This window comes from Mustela putorius, unplaced genomic scaffold, assembly GCF_011764305.1.
Source record: "Mustela putorius furo isolate JIRA1106 unplaced genomic scaffold, ASM1176430v1.1 tig00000596_pilon_pilon_pilon, whole genome shotgun sequence".
Taxonomy (NCBI): domain Eukaryota; kingdom Metazoa; phylum Chordata; class Mammalia; order Carnivora; family Mustelidae; genus Mustela; species Mustela putorius.
This window is the reverse complement of record NW_025421428.1, coordinates 16449413-16470597: the sequence shown is the minus strand read 5'-3', so window position 1 is coordinate 16470597 and position 21185 is coordinate 16449413. Positions and strand designations below refer to the sequence as shown.

Below are 21185 nucleotides of genomic sequence, written 5' to 3'. Positions count from 1 at the left end.
CCTCTCTGCCTACCTGTGATCTCTGTCTGTCAAATAAATAATAAAATCTTTAAAAAGAAAACTTAACTGAAATTGAGCAGACACTGTATATATTAAACAAGAATAGGAGGCATTAAAAAAGGAAGAGAGAATAAAGAACACGAAAATACAAAAAGAAAAGTTAAAAATTCAGTGAAAGAACACTCAAAAATGCTCCCAAAAAGTAAAACAAAATGATTAAGACACGACCCGGATGAAAAGCTTTTAAAAATTAGAATACTGGGGTGTCTGAGTGGCTCAGTAGGTTAAGTGTCCAACTCTTGGTTTCAGCTCAGGTCATGATCTCAGGATTGAACTCTGCAGAGTCTGCTTGAGATTCTCTCTATCCTTCTGCCTGTGCCCCTCCCCCTGCTCAAGTGTACTCTCTCTCTCCCCGCTCTAAATAAATAAATGCTTTAAAAAAATAAATTAAAAATAAAAATTAGAATATTTAGTACAGGAAGTACAATATTCAACCGAAATAGTAGAAAATAAACTATCTCAAATATATCATACAAAATATCCTACCAACAAAAGGGCCTCAATCTCCAGATTTCAGGCTACTTAATATCCTGCATGATAAATGAAAGAAGGCTACCATTACGACACATCATAAAAATTAGGCAAATCATGGATGCAATGATCCTAAAAATTTGGTGAGGGAATAATGGCTAAAAGGATTGAAAATCAAACTGGACTTCTCAACAGCAACAATGAAAACTAGAAGACATGGGAGCAATAACTTAAAAATTACTTCCAACCTGGAATGACAAGCCCAGCCAAACGTAATCGTTCAGTGTGGTGGTAAAGTAAGTACATTCTCAGACATGCAAACCCCAGAAGTTTGTCTCCCAAAAAGCTACCGGTAAGCTATTAGAAAATGTGTTCCACCACCACAAGTGAGCACACACACAGAGGGAAGCCATTAGATGCATGGAAAGGGGTTCATCACCAGAGAATGACGGGGACAATTTCCAGGATGCCCATGTGCTCCAAGTCAAGAGAACAAGCGCGTCCTGACTTGGGCCGAGCGACTCAGGAGCACTGAAGGGGGAAATGGTGAGGGGACGGGGCTAAACGGAGGAAACTGAAATTAGCACTTCACAAAACAGAAAGTGCACAACGGTATTCTGAGGTTCAAAGGAAACCAGGCAAATGAAAAACGAGGCCGTCATTAACTCCAGGAAAGAAAAGAGGCTGTGCAAAAAAAGAAATGGAGGGCGCCTAGCTGGCTCAGGTGGTAGAGCCTGTGACTCCGATCTCAGGGTTGTGAGTTCGAGTCTCCCATCGGGTGTAGAGATTACTTAAAAATATAATCTGAAGGGGTAGGTGGTGGCTCAGTTGGTTCAGCATTCCGCTCTTGGTTCTGGCTCGGGTCGTGATCTCAGGGTAACAGGATCAAGCTCTGAGTTGGGCTCTGGGCTCCGCACAGAGTCTGCTTAAGATTTTCTCCCTCCCTCTCTGCCCGTCCCTCTGCTCACATGCTCTCTCTAAGATAAATAAAATCTTTTGTAAAAAATAAAATCTTAAAAATAAAAGGAAAATATAAAGACGATTATAGTTTACCACCTGGCTCCGCACGGCACAATAATGACCTGAACAGACTCGTGATTTTGGATATGAATAGAACCAAAACTGTGAGTGTTCTAGATAACAGAGTATGAGAGAACTCCAGTTATCATCTATCATTAGCAGAAGCAAACAAATAAGCCCTAAAGTTGATGAGTGAAGACACAGCAACCCACGCATATTATTTAAGTACACAAAGTAAACGTCAGAGAGTGTCAAGTGGCTGTTGCCCCTCTAGAAAGTAAAAAGGAAGAGAACAGACTTTTTTTTTTTTTTTTAAGATTTTATTTATTTGACAGAGATCACAAGTAGGCAGGGGGCAGGCAGAGAGAGCGAGAGGAGGAAGCAGGCTCCCCGCTGAACAGAGAGCCCAATGTGGCGCCCCGAGAATGGCCTTTCTAAAGGTCTTTTAGAACTATGTGACTTTTGGGGTGCCTGGGTGGCTCAATCATTGAGCACCTGCCTTCAGCTCAGGTCATGATCCCAGCATCCTGGGATGGAGCCCCACATCAGGCTCCCTGCTAGGCGGGAAGCCTGCTTCTCCCTCTCCCCCTCCCCTTGCTTGTGTTCCCTCTCTCCCTATCTCTCTCAGTCAAATAAACAAATATAATCTTCAAGATGAGAAAAAAAGAAAAAAAGATTCTCTCTCCTTCCAATTCTGCCCCTCTCCCCCCTTACCCTGTTCCCTCTCTCTCTCTCTCTCAAAAAAAAAAAAAAAAAACAAGAACAAAAACTATTTGACTTTTTTTTTTTTAACTTTCTTCAGTTTTGTTGTGCTTGGTTTTTTGGGGGGGGCGGGGGGTGTCTAGGTAGGCTCCACACCCAATGTGGAGCTTGAACTCACCAGCCTGAGATCAAAAGTCTTGCCCAATGAGACAGCCAAGCACCCAGCACTATTTGACCTTTTAAGGGAGGTCCTTGGCATTTAATAACAAAAAATAAGTTTTAAGAAAGAGATAACAAAGTTGCCACCTTTCTAGAAGAGCAAGCAATCAGCCCAGGAAAGCCCTCTTGCTAAAAGGTCACATTTTGCTGGGTCAAAAACCTTAAGTCAAGTACCTTACCCCATGCTCTGGTCCTGGGCAATTCTGAACAGATAGATATTAAACCTCAGGAACCCCACTTACTAATCCACAAAATGGGAGCAGGAGATCTATCCCAGTAGCTTATTAGTTCTCTTTAGTGTGAAAAAGTGGTGACTCTCTTTCTAGGTCAAGGAAAAGAAAAAAGAATAAACATGCAATTCGGTAAGTTTCAAGTGTTCACCCTGCTGACTTCGTCGTGGGGCAATCACTGAACCCTGCTCCGGTGTAAGCACTTCCCAGATTTAATGGCAAGAGACGACCCCATGCCTAGCCACTGCCCAGGAGGCCCCTAACCCTATCATGCGCCTCCACCGTAAACACTTAAGATCCTGAATCTAGACCCAGAGCGCTTACGAAGTGAAAACGACCGCCACAGACACGGCACACGTCCAGTGAGCTAAACTGCCTGCGTGCATCTTCCCAGCGCCAGCTCTGCGACCCGGGGTGCGCTGTCCCTGTGTCATCTGCAAGCGGGAACAGCGCCGGACCTACCTCAGAAGACCGCCGTCAGGCTTTACTGAGCGAACTCGCGCAAAGCACACGACGGACTGGACACGGCGAGAGGCTGGGTAGACGCAGGCTGCCAGCACCGTCAGCGGCGCTCAGGAAGGCCTCTCTTCCCGGCTGGCTGCGGAACGAGGGCCGTGGCGGGGTCATCGGCTCACCGGCTATTCATGAAAAACCTACTCCGTGCCAGACACCCGACAAGTGCGGGTCCCGCCACTGGCTCTCTCCCGGCCGTGCCCTCCTCGCCGGCGGCGCAGAACAGAACAGCACCTGCCGCACAGAGCGGAGCAGGGTGCTGGAGACGAGTCCCCTGAAGCAGTTCAGAGCCGCAGCGACGGCCCGGGAAACACCCCTCCTCGCGGCGCGCCCTCTCTCCACGACCTGCAGGGGACTTCCCGCGCCGCCTCGCGCCCCGACAGCCCCGGAGCCGCACACGCTCCCCGAGCGCGGACACGCTCCAGCAGGGCCCGGCTCCGCATGGAAAACGCCCCGCGCCCTCCCAGCTTCCCTCTCACCGACAGTCCCGAAGACACCGGGGAAAGCTCCGCGACACGGAGGGCACCGGCCTCCGGGACCAAACGCACAGCCAGCCGTGTGCCCGGCTCCTGCCCGGCGCCTCGCCGCGCCTCGGCTCTCCGCAGCGGCCCCGCGCCGCGGACCGCGCGCCGAGCACTCGCAGGACAGCTCCGCGGCGCCGCCTCCTTCCACTCGGGTCCCCGGCCCGCCCGACGCCCGCCCCGCCTGGGCTCGCGCCTCCCGCGCGCCTCTCCCCGCGGCGCCGCAGCGGCCCGTCGCACGGAGTCGGGGTGCGGCGCGGCCGGCAGCAGGGAAACACCGGGCCCGGCATCGGCACCGCGCGGGCGAGGCCGCGGGAACTTTTCGGGTGCGCAGCCCGGCCGCGCCGTCGGCTCGGCGCGCCCGCGCGGGTGACAGGCGCCGGGGCCGGCGGCATTGTCTGCGAGCGCCGCGCCGGCCGGCCAACTTTTCCGAGCGCCGGGGCCGCCCTCCTCGGGACAAAGTGAAAGGTCAGCGGGCGCGGGAGCGGCGCCGGGAGCGCACGGCCTCGCCTCGGCCGCGCCGCGAAGTTGGCCGGCTCGCCCCACTTTCCCTTTTGTCCTCCGCCCCTTCCGCGGGGCTCCCGGCCGAGGCCCCGGGCGCGCGGGGGCGGCGGGCGGACGCGCCCGGCCGGCCCTCTCCCCGCGCCGCGCCCGCCCGCCCCCCGCCGCCGCCGCCCCCCGCCCGCCCGCCGCACAAAGCGCGCCCCGCGCGGCGCGGCCCGGACGCCGGCGGCCTCGGCCCGGCCTCGGCCTGAGGCGCGGCGTCGGCGGCGGCGGGCGGGGAGGCGCGGGCCCGCCCGGTCCCCTCCGTCTCGGCGCCCCCGCCCGCGCCCGCACGCCCGGGCTGCCCGCCGGCTCCGCACCCGCCGGCTCCACGCCCGCCGCCCCCGCCGCCGGCCCTCCGCCCCGCTCCTCACCTCGGCATCGGCGGCGGCCATGGCCCGGGCCCGCAGCGTGGCCCCGCCCCTCCCGCGCGCCATCGCCCCGCCCGCGCCTCGCGGCTCAGGGCGGGGCGGGGCCGGCCGCGCGCGTCTGCGCCTGCGCCCGCGCCCGCGCCTGCGCACGACGGCGCGGCGTGCGGCGTCCCCGGCGCGAGCCTGCGCCGGCCGGAACCGGGGCGCGCTGGCCGGGCGGGGGGCGGGGCTGGGCGCTGCGGCCTTCCGGAGGCGTCGCGGCGGCTGGGCGTCCTGCTCTCCTTGTCTCCGATATCTTTTCCTTCTACGTGGGCATTCGGGTGGGCTGGCGGGGGTGGAGAAGGACCCCTGACCTCTAACCCCGGACACACTTCTCCTCGCGGGCCTTCGCGGAAGGCGGGTCCTGACTCGCGTCCCAGGGCGGTGCCCGGGCTCGGGGGTGTTCCCGGCTGCCGGGCAGGGGCTGGCTGTGAGGATTGCCGCCCGGGAGGGGGCTTCTGGGCGTCCGTGGTCCGGGTGCCGGCGCCGGGGCGTCGTACCGACCGACAGCCGGCCCGGCCGGGGAGCGCGATGTGCCGGCGGCGGGGGACGTCTCGAGGAGGAGGGTCGCCCCTGCGGGGGCCCCGATGAGGGGAGGAGCCTTGGTTAGGGTCGCGTCCCCGCGCGGGTGTGCTCTGGCGGGGGCGGGGGCGGGCCCGCCTCGGGAGGGTGTCCCGGGAGGAGGGCGCACCCTGGACGGGCTCCGTCTTCTGCGCGGGGAGGCCCGGGCGGGGTCTGTCCCCAGCAGGATCGCCCCCGCTGGTGGCGGGGGGCTCCGCTGAGGAGGTGCGCCCCGTCCGGGCGGCCTCCCGGGGCCAGCCCGCGTCTGCGAATCGGCGCCTGCCCGCCGCTCCCTAGGCCAGGCCTGTATTTACCACCTTCGGGAGTGCAGAAGGGCAGACTGGAGTTGGGGTTCGCGGCGGGAACTGAGGAGGCCCGAGTCGAAGGCTGCTCCGCCTCCGCCTCCGCCTGGCTCGGGATGCGCACAGTCGCGGGTCTCCAGGAGCTGGGGGGGGGGCGTGGGCCGCGCACACAGGTGCGGAGCAGGGAGGGGACGAACGCAAGTCCCTCGGGAATCTTCCCGGCCTCCCTGGGACCGCCGGAGTCCGCTCCGCACGGGCTTGGGGACCCACCCCGGGCCTCCTGACGGCGAGCTCAAGTCCAGGCCTGCAAGCCCCGCCGGACGGACCTCCACCCGTGTGCCCTGCCCCTGGCACCATCGCCCCCGGCACCATCCTCCCGGTCCGCTCTCCTGCCTGGGGCCCTAGTCTGTCCCGTCCCCAAAACGCTTTTGCCCTCCGGGGCCTCAAACACCCCCCTCCAGGGAAGCCTTCCCTCACCGCCCTCCCAGCACTGCGCCCCGCAGCCTCCTTGCTCTAGTCGACTCCACCGCCGTCTTGTCTTTCCCTCCGGGAGTCGAGACGGGATTTGTATCTCGTGTGCCCCAGTGCCTGTGACAGCGCTGGGATGAAGGGGACAAATCCTTGTCGAGTGAATAAATCATTTGTGGAGGAAAAGTGCTTTACCAGGCAAATACCAACTGTAAGGGAGCGTGTCCGAAGTGGGAGAAGCTGGCATTTTACGCTTCATTTTACGCTGTCTGCACAGCCCACCCTGTCCTGGTGTCCATCACTCACGTCAAGAGCTGTTTTTGACACTTGCATGTGAACTGTGTAACCATCGGGTCAGTCCTGAGACATGGGCTGAGAGGACAGACGAAGCAGGGGAGTTGAGTGGCCTCCAGACCACCTAACCGTGGAGGGGCTGCGAGGGGACTGAAGGCCAGGTGGGTTTTCAGCTCAGGCTGCTACTAGCGGATGTTTTGCAGATTCCCCTCCCTGTGGCGTATTTTGAGCTCTTCTCCAATATTCATCCTCTCCTTGCCCCACAAATAGTAATATTTTAGCGAGGTTCCTGGTTGCCTGGCTAAGGAGCACATTTCCAGACGTAGAGAGTGGCCAGTGGGATGTTTGCACAAGTGATCCAACCCACTTCCCAGCCTGTAGCCCCCAAGTCAGAGGAGCAGGCCCAGTAAATTGGCTGATGGTGAAATCAGGAATGACCTTCCTGGACCCTGGGGTGGAAACCTCAACCTGAGAATGACAGCTATATCACCAGGCCCAAATCTTCTACTTCTGGACTGTGAAGTGTTCAAGAAATAAATGGGGGGGGGGGGTATCAATATGTCCACTCAGTTTGTTATAGATTAAGATAACAGGGACACCTATCCAAGGTCACTCCCTCACTATATGTCAGATACGGAATTTCATTCCCAAGTCTTGTCTTAATCCCACCTCGGGTATTTCCCAGACCATGGTCCAGGGTGGCTGGCTCCACTGGGCATTTACAGGCCCTCCCCTCAGCACTGGAGTATCTGCAGATGCCCCTTTGGTAAACGTTGCTCTGCTGAACCCTAACTTTATTTTTTCTTGGGTTTCTTGGATCCCAAACAACAGGCATTTGAAAAGGACCTTGAGAGCAGGCGTGGGCTTGTGTTCTCACTTGGACCGGAGAGGAGCAGCAGTATCCCTCAGAGCCAGGCCTGGGTGGCAGGGGTGAGGGCAGGGATTGAGACTTGAGGCCAGGGATAAAGGAACAGCACAAGGGGCAGGGACTTGGGCAAGCCCGCCTCATCACTCCCCATGGGTTTTCTGCTGCAGGAGATCCGAACGCCATCACCTGGGACAGGGGTGCTGGTTGGGTGAGCAAGCCCAAGGTGTGTCAATGTTACGGGGGTGGTCTTCTCCCCGTGTTACAGATACATTTTAAATTAACACCACGGCTCCAGACATGCAAGCCCCACTCAGAGGGCATATTCTTAAGTAGAACCAAGAGGAAGAGCACCAGCCCTGGCCTAAATTAAAGGTACCCAGTCCCTGCTGGTCCTGCTCCCCAGGGTCAGTCTTCTGGGCCCTAGGCACCTGGAAGGAAGGGCCCAGAACAAAGGACAGGGGCACGCACCTTGGAGGGGATGGGGCTGCCCACAGGCAGGGTTTCAGGGGTGAAGGGGGTACAGGAGCAGGACCCCGGGAGGTTACCCCACAGCTAGGCTGCCGCACACCAGGCAGGAGGAGGGGGCCCGAGAGGCCGGCCTATGCCCAGCTCTATGGAAGAAGCACTTTATTTACATGGCTTCTCTCCAGGCCTCAGCCCCCCTGGGAGGGGCTCGTCCCTGGGAAGAGGCTGAAAGGAGCAGCCAGGCAGCAGCAGGTCCTGAGCAGGCCGGATCAGGCCAGGAGCAAAGAAGGCACGAGGCCCTGGGTGCCCGGTCCCAGGGCAAAGGTCGGCCCACCCGGAGAAGGCGGCACAGGGTCAGTTCCCGGGCGTCAGGCAGGGATCTGCACCGCCACAGCTCTGCTCATAGGATGGTGGGGCCTCTGCGGGGAGAGAGCAAAGTCTGCATGGGGCTCATGGTGCCCCCTCCCCCACCACACCCCAAGCCCCTCACTCACCATAGGGATAGCCCCAGGAGCTGTACTCTGGGGGCAGGATCAAGGTACTGGTAGTGGGCACTGGCCCTCCAGAGCCCTCTGCAAAGTAGGGGACAGTGGCACCTGTGGAGATGCACAACGGAGGGGGCAATGGGTGGGGAGCAGGGCTGCCATCCTGAGGGCGGGGTTCGGGGGCACCGGGCACGGAGCCAAAGGCGGCAGGTAATGGCTGCTGTTGTGAGTGGCTCTTGGTGGAGAGGGAGACTGCATCTGCGAAGGGGGGACTGCTGGCCGCCGCCTCGCCCTCCTCCTGGGGTGGTGCTGAGGGCACCACGGGGACTGGGGCCCCCGGAGGCAGCCCTGGGCCCGCTCGGGGGCTCATAGGGGCGTGGTTCACAGCAATATTGCCGATGAAAACAGGGAGGGTCACAGTGGCTTCAGGCGCCTTCAGGGAGACCTGGGGAGGAAGCAACAGTGAGGCCAGGCCTCCTGCCCGCCCCCGGCCCCACCCCCTCTCCCTTCAACCCCCACCTGCAGGTAGTAGTCCACGTGGATGAGGCTGCAGCCTGGCAGGGCTGACTGGGGCAACGCGGGCACCAGGATCTGCTCTTGCCACTGGGCCCGCCTCCAGGCCTTGACTCCCGCACCCTCTACCTCTGCAATGGTCCGCACATCGTAGATCCAGCGCTTGGCCTTGTAGGACACTTTCTGGGGAGCAGCCAGCCTGTGAGCCTGGGCAGGCCAGCCCCCTCCCCGTCCTCCAGCCCCTCCAGCCAGAGGGGCCTCTGACCTGCAGCAGACTGGCTACCACGGGGCCCGTGTCCTTGCCTGACTGGTTCTCGATGTCCGCCTGCAGCCGCAGCACCTGCCCTACCACGTAGCCACGGAGGTCCGTGCTGGCGGTGAGGACCACACTACCCGTCTTCACCAGCTTGTAGGAGAACTTCTTGGTAGTGGACGCCACGTTGGGTTGCTTGAGGGGAGGGCATTAATGAAGGGGTTTGGCAGGTGCAGGCAGCCCAGATCTCTGTGGCCCCAGGACAAGCCCACTCGGCCCTGCTGTGCCCTGCCCCCAAACACAGCATAAACAGCTCACGACAGAGAAGCCGCTGCTCCTCTGGGTCCCAGCCACCTCCTCTCACCTGGGGATGGGGCATCAACCAGAAGACCCCTGCTCTATCCTCACCTCAATGTCGGGGATGCTGTTCAGGTTCAGGGGGCTCAAAATATAGAACACACGGCTGCACTGGTGATCCTTGGAAAAACGTGGCGTGTCGATGGTGGCCCGCACCTGGTGCACGATCTTCCCAAAGGGGCCCTCGAAGGACGTGGGAGCTGTGGCTGGAGAGAGAGGAGGGGATGGCACCCAACCGTCCCCTGTCCCCCCTCCTATCCACCAGCTGTCACCACCAGACCTGGCCAGGCAAGGCTGGGCTCTTACCAGGAAGCAGAAACTGGAAGGGGAAGCTGTGCTCTCCAGCTGGCAGGCTCCCTGCAGAGACAGAGGGAGATGTGGGGAGAGGGGACTCAGGAGCCTTGAGGGGACACTACAGGACACAGGTTAGAAATAGGCGGCACTGTAGCCGACCAGTTCATACCGAGTCTGACTCAGAGCCCCAGAGCAGCACAGGGCAAAGGAGGGGTACAAGAGCTTGGCTTCAACAGGAAAGGGGGATGGGGCTATTGCAGGGGCCAGAGCCCAACCAAATCAAGGAGAAGCTGCCCCCTTCAACCACCCAGGCCCTATCACGCAAGGCCTAGTGCTTGCAGGAGAAATACATCAGGGTACAAAGCCCTGCTAGAGGGTGGGTCAGCACAGGGGTCCCCAAGGCTGATGGGGGTGGGATGAACAGACAGACCCCCCTCAAACAAGGTCTGCCCTGGAGGGGTCACTCTATGCAACAAGGCAGGTACAGGCTCCCAAACTCACCCTTGTCAGCCAGCGACAGAGCACTGTTGAAGTAGCCCTCCTCCACCACCCATGCTGCATCATTGGCCTTGTTGGACACCCTGCAGGAACCCGTGCAAGTCACTCGGATGGCTGCAAGGTGGGGTGGGGGGGAGTGAGTCCCAGGCAGCCGCTGGCCTGGGCCCCTCCCTGCCCCATCACAGAGATCTGGGTAGAGCAAACAGCAAACAGCACCACGGGGAGCGGGGCCTTAGGCAGCCCAGCCAGTGACCTGCTGCCCTCCAGAGGGCACCTCATATCCGCCCCCTCTTTGGGGTACTCCCAGGGAGCCAGGGTGATAGGGCACAGAGTTAAATCTGTCCTGAAGTCTAGAACAGGAGGCCCCCAGTGCTCGCCCGTACAACCCGCAACCTGGTAACCTTCGTTCCCAGCCACCCCTGGGCCCACCAGCCCCGAGTACCCTCAGCTCCCTGCAAGGGTTGCTTGGGACACCAGTGACGAACAGAAGCCCACAGGGCCGCTGACCTCCAGCCCCACTTCCGTTGGCTCACAGGCACTTCGGTTAGGCTGGGAGGCGCCCTTCACAGTCCAGGAAGCTAACTGCCAGCCCTCAGGATGCAGGAATGTGGTCAGACCTGCCTGAGCAGATAAGTACCCCGAAGTCCCGCACACTGCAGGGAGGGGACGCCCTTGACTTCCTGGACTAGTGCTGCCCAGGAGGGCTGATTTCCTCCATCAAGAGATGGCTCAGTCCTCTCTCCCCGACCAGGACCGATTGCAGCAGAGGTGGCTGCCACTACTCTATGGTCAGGAACTCCCCACTCCAGGGAACATTTGCCCAGAGACCACTAGGGTCAGAAGGCTGTGGCTGGACCAGAAAGGAAGCCAGCACAGCTGGAGGGGCCGGGGGCTCAGGGACAGGCAGCCTTGGGGCTCCACCCCGCCTTGAACTGCAGGGCTGACCGAGGTCAGTGATGTCCGTCTCCCTGCCCAGTCTCTCCCCTTCCTTCCATGATTTGATGATCAGATGAGGGGAAGGTGACTCAGAATGTGACACCCTTCTGACAGAGCCACCAGGCAGGAGAAACCTGGTATCCAAGTGCCCAGTGCCAGAGGCCAGCCACACCAGACATGTCCGGGTCTCCCCAGGCCAACCTAACCCTGACACAACAAGCCCCCTGTTGGTCACCCACAGACCACAAGCCTTCTCCCTGGAAACCCTTGGCCTGTCTTCCACCCCCGTTGGCACTGCCCGTGACCAGACCTTGGCCCTGATTTCTAATCCGCACTCCATCAGCCGTCTCCTCCTAGGGTCAGACCTGGAACTGTCCCTTCCCCAGAATTGGAGACACAGGGGTGCTCCTACAGGTGAGAAATATGGCAGGGAAGAGAATAAAGGGGGGAGTGTGACAATCCCAGATGCCAGGCCACTCGATACTCCCCACAGAGAGGGTGCATTCCGCCCGGAGTCTGGCTGCCTTGCGAATTCTGGGACCAGCAGAGTATGCCAGAAGGAGGTAAGTGGTCCCAGACTGGGACCCACCGTCTGAAGACTGTCAAGTGACCTCAGTAGATGGCAAACCGAGCTGAAGAGTCCCCTGCCCACCTCTGTCCAAACCTCCAATCCACAACACTGTGAGTTACAGTAAACTGGTCGTTCTAACCGCTTAGTTTAGAGGTGATTTGTTACAAGCTAGCGACTTCTACATCACAGCAGGCAACAGGAACAGATATCCCACCTCAGCAGAAATCAGAGAAACTCAATTGAGTTACCATTTTCACCCATCAGTTGGCAAATAGTAAAGATCCTGACATGTGTCGGAGAAGAGATGAAGAAACACACCCCTTGATGGTGACGAAGCCGTAGGTGGCTACAGGGGCCCTGGCGAAGCATCCGGACGATCTGCTGGGTCCTTCCATTCACCTCCCAGAGGACCCAGTGGTTCTCAGAATCCACCCCACCTACCCAGGAGCTAGAAGCAACACGTTCATAACAGCAGGGCCCACATGTCCAACAGCAGGATGGCTAAAACACCCACCCAGCCTGGACACGGCCCCCAGAACTCAGGAGAACAAGCCACGGGGTCACCTGATCTCAGAAAAACAAACAGTATTCCATCAACCCTTGGGGTATCCCAGAGGGGCCAAAGTTCTATGACCTTCCCAATGCCCAGGCAAAGAGCCTTTCTGCACACATGGTGAAGCCCCTTCAGGAACCTTGCCTGAATGAGCCGCTCCCCTTACCGTCTTGGAGTCAAACAGCCTATTCCTGTTCACTCTCCTCTGCAGGGGAACAACGGACCTTCAGGGGACGGATACACACAGTAGGCTTGTCCCTCCTAACCCACGCAGCAGGGATCCGCGCCCGCACTTGAGCACGACCATCACACCAGTGCGTGTGCCCCACGGCACAGCCACAGGACAGGGGAAGCGCGTTCTGGCCAGCGCCAGCCACCAGCACATAGCAACACTGCTGCACCACCTAGATTTAAAAGGGTTTCACTTCTGACAGTGCTCAGAGGCATAAAGGCCAGCACCAAACCCATAAGCAGGTCTGGGGCTACTCCCATTCTCTAAGGAACACCATCGCGCGCACCGTGTTCCAGAGTGACTTCTGGAACTTCTGTCCCCACCAGCGCGCACCATCTGCTCACTCCTCATTCTGGTCCCAAGGGTCTCGCCACCTCCACCAGTTCCCACAAACCTGGAGCAACCCAGCCTTCGCCACATCTTTTCACTAAAGCTCTATGCGGCACTTCCATCAGTCCTGTCTCCAAGTCTGAAACACGGGAAAGGTGGCCCCCTCCAGGGGTTGCCCTGAGCGTTCCCAGAGTTGGTCCATGGGAGGTGGGGAGAATGGCACCTGCCCCACGGTGAGAGTTCAGGGAGCTAGTGTGGCTGGGGGCTGACTGCTGCTGTTGTCTGGGCTCCCCCTGCCCCCAATGCCCATCCTCGAGAGTAGAACATGGAGCACCCCCGCGTGACCCCCAGCCTCAGGCTTGGCGGGCCCCAGGCTCCAGGGAACAAGTTCCTTCCACAGCTTTCCCCTTCTGCACTGGCTCGGAGGGCAGCCAGTGTCCTCATGGTTGAGGGCCACTCATCTCTGTCCACCATCAAATTTAGTGGGCAAGACTATGAGCCCCCCCAGGGCCTGAAGGGGGGCCCTCCCCACCTCCATGTGCTCCTGGAACAGTGGAGGGCTTCCCTGCAGCATCACTAGCTGTTAGCAGGAGCTCAGCAAGCATCTTATGAATGAAAGAAAAAGAAAGAAGAACCACAGACATTCCTTTTCCAAACCCAACCAGGCCCCAAAGAAGCCCCAGGACAGCCTCAGCACCCACATTCTGTCCACACCCCGGGGGACAATCTGAATAATAACTCTTCTGACCCAAAGCCATCAACCATCTACTCTTCAGCCTGTCCCCCTTCTTCCCTCCCCTGTTCCGGCAACCAGCTAGCATGTTGATAGTGGGGACCATCAGCTGCCGCTCCCTGGACATGCTACAGCCCGGCTGTCCGTTCACCCACGTCCCACCCATCACATGGAGGCTGGGGTACTCTGCCCAGGCCAGGCCATGCCTTCTTCACCATGGTCAGTAACAGCTGGTTTGCCCTGGGCCCCAGCTGCGGGAGCATGACTGGGCCGAGGAGCCAGGCAGTGAGCTCCCGCGTGGGGTCTCGTGTCCGCCGTCCCCCCACCACAAGCCCACCCCCACCTCCCGTGCCCTGGGCTCTCCCCTCAGTCCCATCTCAACTGTCATCTCTCCTTGTGCCCCAGGGAAGAGCTGCACTGTCACTCCTGTGCCCCCTGCCACCACCATAACTACCCCACCCAGACCCCAAATTAGACAGGAAAGGAGGTATGAGTCAGCAAGAGGAGACCGCACAAGGTTGGACCCCTGACCAGGGCCACCTTCGCCCACTCAATTTCCTCCTAAACCCTGTGGCCTCAAACATGGCAGGGTCAGGAGTCAGACCCATTCAGGACTGGGGCAGCTGGGGCCCAGAAAGGTGGGCAGTGGCTCTCAGTCCCTAGAAGCGCTAGAAGAACTTAGCTGCCAAGCACCCAAGGGTTCAGAGAATCCAAGTCCAGAGGGATGCTTGAAGGCCGTGGTTTGGGCCAAGCATCTGAGATGGAGAAGCACTCCAGCAGCAGCACCCTCACACTCAGAACCAGCAATCAGGTGTGGAGTCCCTGGGGGGCACCCTGAGCTCTGAAGTCCCATTCAGGGCCCTGCCCACACCTCAGATGGCAGATAAGGCCAGCACCCGCAGAGAGCCCTAGCAAGGGCCACACCAGCAACCTGACTCCCAGTCCCAAAGTCCCAGAAGTCTGCACCAGCAGAAGGACCAGTCAGAAGGGCTGAGGTTCAGTTCCTAGGTGCTCCCGGGGCTGGAGGTCTGGGCCACACAAGGATGAGCAAGACCCTCCCAGCTCGCAAGGCCAAGCCTTAGCCCGGGTGGAAACGGGTGTACCGTGGGGCCGAGGATTGAGGGCCTGCGCCAGGGGCTTGGACCTGTGGAAGAGAAAGCCCCGCTTGGGCCAGGCTCCAGGTGAAGGCCCAGCAGGTGCAGGGTGCAGCGGACCCCGCAGACCCGACAGAGAGGGTCAGGGGCGTGCGTGTGTCCAAGTCAGAATGGCCTTCGCCTAGGGGGGCAGGATCTAACCCCCCGCGCCCGACTCTGGCCGACCCTAGGAGAGAACAGGAAGGGCACTTGCGGAAGGACTGGGCCACCCTGGCCTCCCTGCTCCGCCCCATCTGCCAGCGGCCACCCACCCCGGCGGGTCTGCGCCGCCCGGCCCGCCGCACCCCAACCCTCCCCGAAGCCGGCGGGGCCCACGACTCGCCGGGCAGCCGGGAGGGGAAGGGAGGGGGCGGCAGGAGGCGCCGCCAGTTCCGCGGGTCAGGCCCAGCGCCACCAGCTGCCGCTTCCGGGAGCGCCGGCTCCGCCGCAGGTGCTGCGCTGCCACCTGAACCCCGCCGGCCCGGCCCTCCCCCGAGGCGACCCCGCGCCCACCTCGAAAGGGCAGCGGCGCCCCCAGGCGCACGCGCACGGCCCCCGCCAGCGGCTCTCCGGGGCTGTAGACGACGCGGCCGTGGCTCAGGAAGACCTCGAAGAGCTGCACCCGCCCCATGCCGCCGCCCTCGCCGGGCGGCCGCGCTCTGACACCCCCTCCCGCCGCCGCCGCCGCCGCCGCGCTCCGAGCCCCGCCCCCGGGTCCGCCCCCGGCCCGCCCCGTCGTCCCGCCCACTCCCCGAGCCCGCCCCCCGGGCCCCCGGGCCCGCCCCCTGCCCATCCCGTCGACCCATCGACCCGCCCACTCCCCCGGGCCCGCCCCCCGAGCCTCCCGGGCCCGCCCCGTCGGCGCGCCTACTCCCCCTCTCCCCAGTCTCCCGGGGTCCGCTTCTCCTCCCGCTCGCCCCCCGCCCCCGGGCTCCGTCCCGCCTCCACCCTGTCCCCAGCCCCGCCAGAGCCCGCCCCCCGACCCCCTCCCTCCCCTCCCTCCTCGCTGCCCCGGGCCCGCGCGTGGGGTGCAGGCTGGCGCGGCGCGCGGGACCCCGGCACACAGGCGCCCCCTGCTGCCCCGGGCGCGCGGCCGGCTCACCTGTCGAGGGGCGGGCTGGGCCGGCGCCCCCTCCCCAGTCTCCGCCCGCCGGGCGGAAGGACGTCACGGGGCGGGCCCGCCGCGCCGCGCGGCCGCACCTCTGCGGGAGCCGGGCTCGTGCCGTGGGCCCCGCGCGCGCTTGGGGGAGGCGGCGGCGTCCCTACGGAGCGAGTCTCGGCGGAGGCCGCGGACCGGAGCCCCCCTTCCCAGCCCCGGAGGCGTGGGTGCCGGGCCGTCGGCGCCCTGAGGACGCGGTGGGAGAGGAGAGGTCCCTGCGGACGGGGAGCTGGGGTGCGGGGGCGGCTGGGGGACCCGAGACGGAGAGCAGCGAGGGGGGCTGGAAGCGGCTGGAGGAGGGCGTCGGCGTGGCCGTGTTTGTGTCCAGAGCACCTGCGTGCATGGGGGGCATTTCGGACGGGGGAGACTGGCTTGGGGCGAAGCTGGGGGATGCGACAGAGTTCCGACCGGCAGAATCTGAGACGCCCACCGAGGACGTGTGCGCACGAGTGTGAGGAAGACAAAGGACCGCAGACTTGCGGGCCCTGGTTGACCACGGTCACTCGGCTCAGGGCGGGATGACAACGAGAGTCCGGGGCGGCAGCGCAGAAACCTGGCCTAGCGCTCCAGCAGAAGGACGGGCTTTCAGGCTGGAAGGACTCCCCTGGGCCCGGCTGCGGAAAGGGAGGTGCCCGAGGCCCTGGAGGGACAGCAGTGTCCGGCCGGCCGAGTTCCCCAGCCGCCTCGCCTGGGATTCTTAGGTGGGGAGTGTGGGGGGCCGGCCGATCGGCCACACTTAAGACATTTCCCTATCAACACCAGGCAAGTGGAGAAGTTCCCAGACTGAGTCAGGGTCCCGTGGGAATGGGGAGGATTGTGGGCCCCCCATGAATGCCCGATGTGCACAGCAGAGGTCAAGAGGGGGATGTTTGGGGAAGGAGTAAGAGATTGTGGTGGCTGCTGCTGCTGAGGGGAAGTGACAGCACGTGGTGCCCCACACAGCTCTACATCACCCACCCATTCCCTGTACTGGAAGCCACTCTGACCTTGCTTCCACCATCAGCACAAAGGCCCTACTTGCCGACGTGCCCCCTTTCCTCTTGCTCCTGGAGCCTCTCAAACGTAGATGTTTATCCTTTTTTTTTTTTTTTAAGATTTTATTTATTTATTTGACAGAGAGAGGCAGCGAGTGAGGGAATACAAGACGGGAGAGGGGGTGGAGGGGGAGAGGCAGAAGCAGACTCCCCACTGAGCAGGGAGCCCGATGCAGGGTTGGATCCGAGGGTCCTGGGATCATGACCTGAGCTGCAGACAGATCCTTAGCGGCTGTGGCACCCAGGCCCCCTAGATTTTTATTTTCACACACACATGCCTGTATCAGGGCCTGGAGCATGTGCCCTCCCGACTCAACACCTTGCCAAGCTCCCAGCTTTAACTCCTCTCAGAATGATGCTCGCTTCTCCTGTCATCTTTAAAGCCCAGATCAGTCCCCATTATTTGTTTTTATTTCAGCTCCTGACTCACTGTCCTTCTGTCCAATACCGGTGTTGCAGGAATTCTTAATGACTCCAGGATCCACATGGGTGATCCTTCCAGCGCCCCACACCCCGGCCGCCCTCTCTTAAAGCGCACCTGGGATTTGTTTTCATCAGGTATGATACGGTGACAGGCGCAGACACAACTGCCTTGAGAGAATAGTCGGTACTTAATGATTCCCGAGAGGGGGGGCACATGGGGAAGGACCAGGGCTGGTCAGGAGGCAGAATTTTCTTTTTTTTTTTTTTTTTAATATTTTACTTATTTGACCGAGAGAGAGATCACAAGTAGGCAGAGAGGCAGAGAGCCGCTAAGCAGAGAGCCCAATGCAGGGCTGGATCCCAGGACCACGAGATCATGATCTGAGCCGAAGGCAGAGGCTTAACCCACTGATCCACCCAGGCGCCCCGTGGAGGCAGAATTTGCTAGGAGACCATGGCCCAAGAAATAGGTGAGGCAAGGTAGGCAAGTTGGAGCAAGCTTAGGGTCAGGTTGTCCCAGTGGTCTCTACTTGTCCAGTACCTGGCCCTACGGTGATTCAGGACGGACATATCGGTGTGTGAGTTTGGTAAAGGAGTGTTTGGGGGGTATGGCCTCTGGATTAGTTGGTCTGCATGTGAAAGTTGTCCCAGGCAAGTTGCTATCTTTAGGAATGAGCTTAACCCTGGGAGGGGCAGCCTTTCCCCAGCCAGCAAGGCCCCCAAATGTCAAAGTATCGTAAGATACAGAAAATAAGAGCATGACCAGTTAAGCTCTTGTCCCCACGCTCCTGTCCTCCGAGAACCTTCCCCAGGCGACGTAAGCATCTGGGTCCTATGGCTTCCTTAGTTTGTCTGCAAAGATGTCTGGCAACTTCTCCCATCCCTTTGCATTAGCGCTGCTCCTTCTGTCAGAAGGTAGGGTCCTTCCTCTCCTGTTGATTCCGGGCCGGCCCCTTGACTTGCTTTACCCGGCAGAACTGCAGTGGGCGAGATGCCGCATTCGTGGTAGGCTCTGAGGAGGCCTTGCAGCTCGTTCTCATTCTCTTGGGTCCCGACCTCCCATTTCAAAACACCTAGTTACCCTCCTGGACAGATCAGAGAGAGAGAGAAAGGCCTGCACAGGGGAGTGAAACCATCTCAGACTGGCTGCCTCAGCCCCACACCCAGAATGACTGCACCTGTAGGAGTGACCCAAATTGCTCTGATTTATTACTTATTCTGAAATCAGGCTGCATTCAGCCAGGTGGCTTTTCTACTCAGTGTGAGAGGTATGGGGTGTGCTGAGGATAGAGTGTCCAAGATCTCTCTCTCATTTGCATGTCTGATGCCTTGACTGAGGGGTCAGGGGTCTCTTCCATGAGGCCTCTCCGCATGGCCAGTTTGGGGTCCTGCACACCAAGATGGTCTCCAGATAGTGAGACTGATGACCCAGCAGCAAGTCCCCTGGAGAGAGGAAGGTGAAGCTCCCCGTCCGCAGGCCTGGACTCGAGTCCCAGAACTTCCCACCACACTGCGCGCATTAAGGCAGCCACAGCACTAGCGTGGGGCAAGTGCCACACACGGGGAGGAACTGATTGTGACAATCTGAGACAATCTGCCACCTGCAGAAGAACCAACAGCTGAACCCAAGTTAAATTACAGAGTCATGAGAAAATAAAGCTGTTGTTCTAAACCACTGCACTTTGGGGTGGTTTACTATGCAGCAATAGATAATTGGGACCAAAACTGGTACCTAGAAGTGAGGGGCGCCTGGGTGGCTCAGTGGGTTAAGTCTCAGCCTTCAGCTCAGGTCATGATCCAGAGTCCTGGGATCAAGCCCCGCATCGGGCTCTCTGCTCAACGGGGAGCCTGCTTCCTCCTCTCTCTCTGCCTGCCTCTCTGCCTACTTGTGATCTCTGTCTGAGATGCTGCCATAATAAAATGTAAAACCTGGCACTGACTTTGGAGCAGAGAGCATGTGGGCACTGGCAATGAGAACCTTGATGATGACGGCTGGATGAGGGATGCCATCAGAATTGGTGGGTGTCCAGAAAGTGGTGAGACCATGGCCTGGGGTAACACAGAAGATAGAAAATGTGTCTATGATCTGATTTTCCTGGCAGAAAACAAAGGCCAACTGGCTTTGTTCAGTTATGCTAACGTGAAATAAAAGAGAAAGACGAATTAAGGAGGTTGCTGTTCCACGTCCCAGCAGGAGTCAGAGGACGTATTTCCAAGCCAGGCCTTGCTGAGTTGGAAAATCAAAACTCTTTCTCATTTCCAACCTTTCCAGGCAGCAAAAAGTTCTGAAGGTAAGAAATGATGTCATGGTGAAGAGTAAATCCAGAGTGCTGCCAGCAAACCTGAGAGTGGAAGTCAAGGGTATGGTTGTATGATCCCTTCTGAAGACTTCTGAGGCTCTTGGGTCGGGGAGCGAGTCCTTGGAGACCCCCTCAGCCATACAAAAGGGCTTCTGAGAATCTTATGGTCATTGTCCCACAGCACCTGACTCCTGGGCCACAGGAGAGAAAAGCCTTCTCAAAGACATTTGGAGTATAGCTTTTGTCCAGTGAAACAAGGTACAGTTTGTCATAGAGAAAATCAATTTTTTAAAATATTTATTTGACAGAGAGATCACAAGCAGGCAGAGGCAGGCAGAGAGAAAGAGGAGGAAGCAGGTTCCTCGCTGAGCAGAGAGCCCGATGTGGGCTTGATCCCAGGACCCTGAGATCACGACCTAAGCGGAAGGCAGAGGCTTTAACCCACTGAGCCACCCAGGCACCCCGAAAATCCATTTTTTCTTGAAGGGTTGTATCTGCTTGAGGTAAAATGTAAAATGGACAGATTATGAAATAAAGTTGCTGGGCCCCTGCTTTATTCCACCAGGAAGCAGGCTGATGAAGGTACTCAGCTGAAAACACAGGCCACTTCCTATGGAAAAGAGGGCCATTGCGAGTACAAGGCCCAGTGCCCTGGGGAGGAACCAAGAACGCAAGAAACAGTAGCCAAGGGGCACCTGCATGGCTCAGTGGGTTAAAGCCTCTGCCTTTGGCTCAGGTCATGGTTTCAGGGTCCTGAGATTGAGCCTCGAATCGGGCTCTCTGCTCAGCGGGGAGTCTGCTCCCCCCCCACTCCGCCTACTTGTGATTTCTGTCAAATAAATAAAATCTTTAAAAGAAAGAAAGAAAGAAAGAAACAGTAGCCAAGGGAGCCACTTGCAGGGAGCAGACCAGCCCTGGTCCAGGATTGTGACAGGAGTTAGCTGGATTCCAGAACTGCCGAGGGGCAGTGACTAAGGGTCTCACCCTCCTTGTTGGACAGGGTGTCTGCTCACTTGCACTGTGCTTTGCCACTGAATGTTGGCTGTTGTGGGGCAGATAATATGCCCTTGGGGGAAAAGGGGCCACACCAATGTGCCTTATCCATCTGGCCCCGTTGTAATTGTTGCACATTACAGCATGCGAGACTCCAAGGCTAGCCTTGATGAGATGGTGTTTGTGGGATCATTTGGGAGTGCACTTTTCAAGGAGGAGGAGCATGACTTGTTAGAGGCCAGAGGATGGACTGGGGGCAGGCTGCTTCACTAGCAGCCCCCAAGTGAGCCCCCCAAGGTAATAGCCTTCCTACACTGATTTTTGACTTGCTCTGGTGACTAGCTTTGGCCAGTGGGATGCCAGCAAGAAGGATTCAAGCAGAGGCCCCACAAATGCTCGCACATGGCTTCCATGCTGGAAGGAGTCTGGCTATCCTGCCTGGCCACGTGGGGGACTCTGGGTAATGAGACGCCACACAAAGACAAGTCACATGCAAGACAAACAGGCACTCCAGTGAACTCCCAGCCGAGTGCAACCAAAGGAGGGACCCAGAAGACCCCAATCACAGAATTGCAAAAAATAATAAATCAATATTGTCTTAAGCCATAAGGTTTTGGAGTGGTTCTTTTGCACAAAAGCATACAGTCATCACCAAAAGCCACTGCCCTCATGATCTCAAGCCCACACATTTCTGGCTACCGCCTCCTGTCCTGCTAGCCCACTCTCTCTGTGTCAGGACTC

At 59.2% G+C, this 21185-nt stretch overlaps 3 protein-coding genes across 8 annotated transcripts in view; 1 reads left to right on the top strand and 2 right to left on the bottom strand.

Annotated features, from left to right (window-relative positions):
* Positions 1–4725, bottom strand: part of EHMT1 (euchromatic histone lysine methyltransferase 1) — a 136601-nt gene extending 131876 nt beyond the window's left edge. For 4 of the 6 annotated variants that reach the window (XM_045082814.1, XM_045082815.1, XM_045082817.1 and 1 more), the window contains exon 1: positions 4654–4725. In XM_045082814.1, the coding sequence (XP_044938749.1) occupies positions 4654–4716 (63 nt within the window). In that variant the 5' untranslated portion in view covers positions 4717–4725. The remainder of the gene's footprint in view (positions 1–4653) is intronic. The other 2 variants (XM_045082818.1, XM_045082819.1) reach the window with 2 other exon arrangements.
* A 2366-nt stretch (positions 4726–7091) lies between these two features.
* Positions 7092–15227, bottom strand: ARRDC1 (arrestin domain containing 1). Its single transcript, XM_045082833.1, has 8 exons — positions 15049–15227; positions 10051–10161; positions 9562–9612; positions 9307–9461; positions 8911–9093; positions 8652–8828; positions 8142–8577; positions 7092–8066 (listed from the first exon to the last, which is right to left on the bottom strand). The coding sequence occupies exons 1-8, from the start codon at positions 15164–15166 to the stop codon at positions 8002–8004; spliced, it is 1296 nt and encodes a 431-aa protein (XP_044938768.1). The 5' UTR covers positions 15167–15227; the 3' UTR covers positions 7092–8001.
* LOC101671939 (translation initiation factor IF-2-like) lies at positions 15165–21053 on the top strand. The gene is made up of 4 exons (XM_045082927.1): positions 15165–15224; positions 15422–15905; positions 17188–17286; positions 20787–21053. The coding sequence occupies exons 1-4, from the start codon at positions 15165–15167 to the stop codon at positions 20906–20908; spliced, it is 765 nt and encodes a 254-aa protein (XP_044938862.1). The 3' UTR covers positions 20909–21053.
* The last annotated feature ends 132 nt before the right edge of the window (positions 21054–21185 follow it).

Excerpts from the sequence above, each read along its gene's own strand:
- LOC101671939 (XM_045082927.1), top strand. The coding sequence starts at position 15,165 with ATGCCGCCGCCCTCGCCGGGCGGCCGCGCTCTGACACCCCCTCCCGCC. Across the intron at positions 15,906-17,187 it reads GACGCGGTGGGAGAGGAGAG|GAATTCTTAATGACTCCAGG; the intron begins GTCCCTGCGGAC and ends CCGGTGTTGCAG. Across the intron at positions 17,287-20,786 it reads CTGGGATTTGTTTTCATCAG|CTTTGGCCAGTGGGATGCCA; the intron begins GTATGATACGGT and ends TCTGGTGACTAG.
- ARRDC1 (XM_045082833.1), bottom strand. The coding sequence starts at position 15,166 with ATGGGGCGGGTGCAGCTCTTCGAGGTCTTCCTGAGCCACGGCCGCGTC. Across the intron at positions 9,094-9,306 it reads ACAGCATCCCCGACATTGAG|CAACCCAACGTGGCGTCCAC; the intron begins GTGAGGATAGAG and ends CCTCCCCTCAAG. Across the intron at positions 8,829-8,910 it reads TGGTAGCCAGTCTGCTGCAG|AAAGTGTCCTACAAGGCCAA; the intron begins GTCAGAGGCCCC and ends GCTGCTCCCCAG.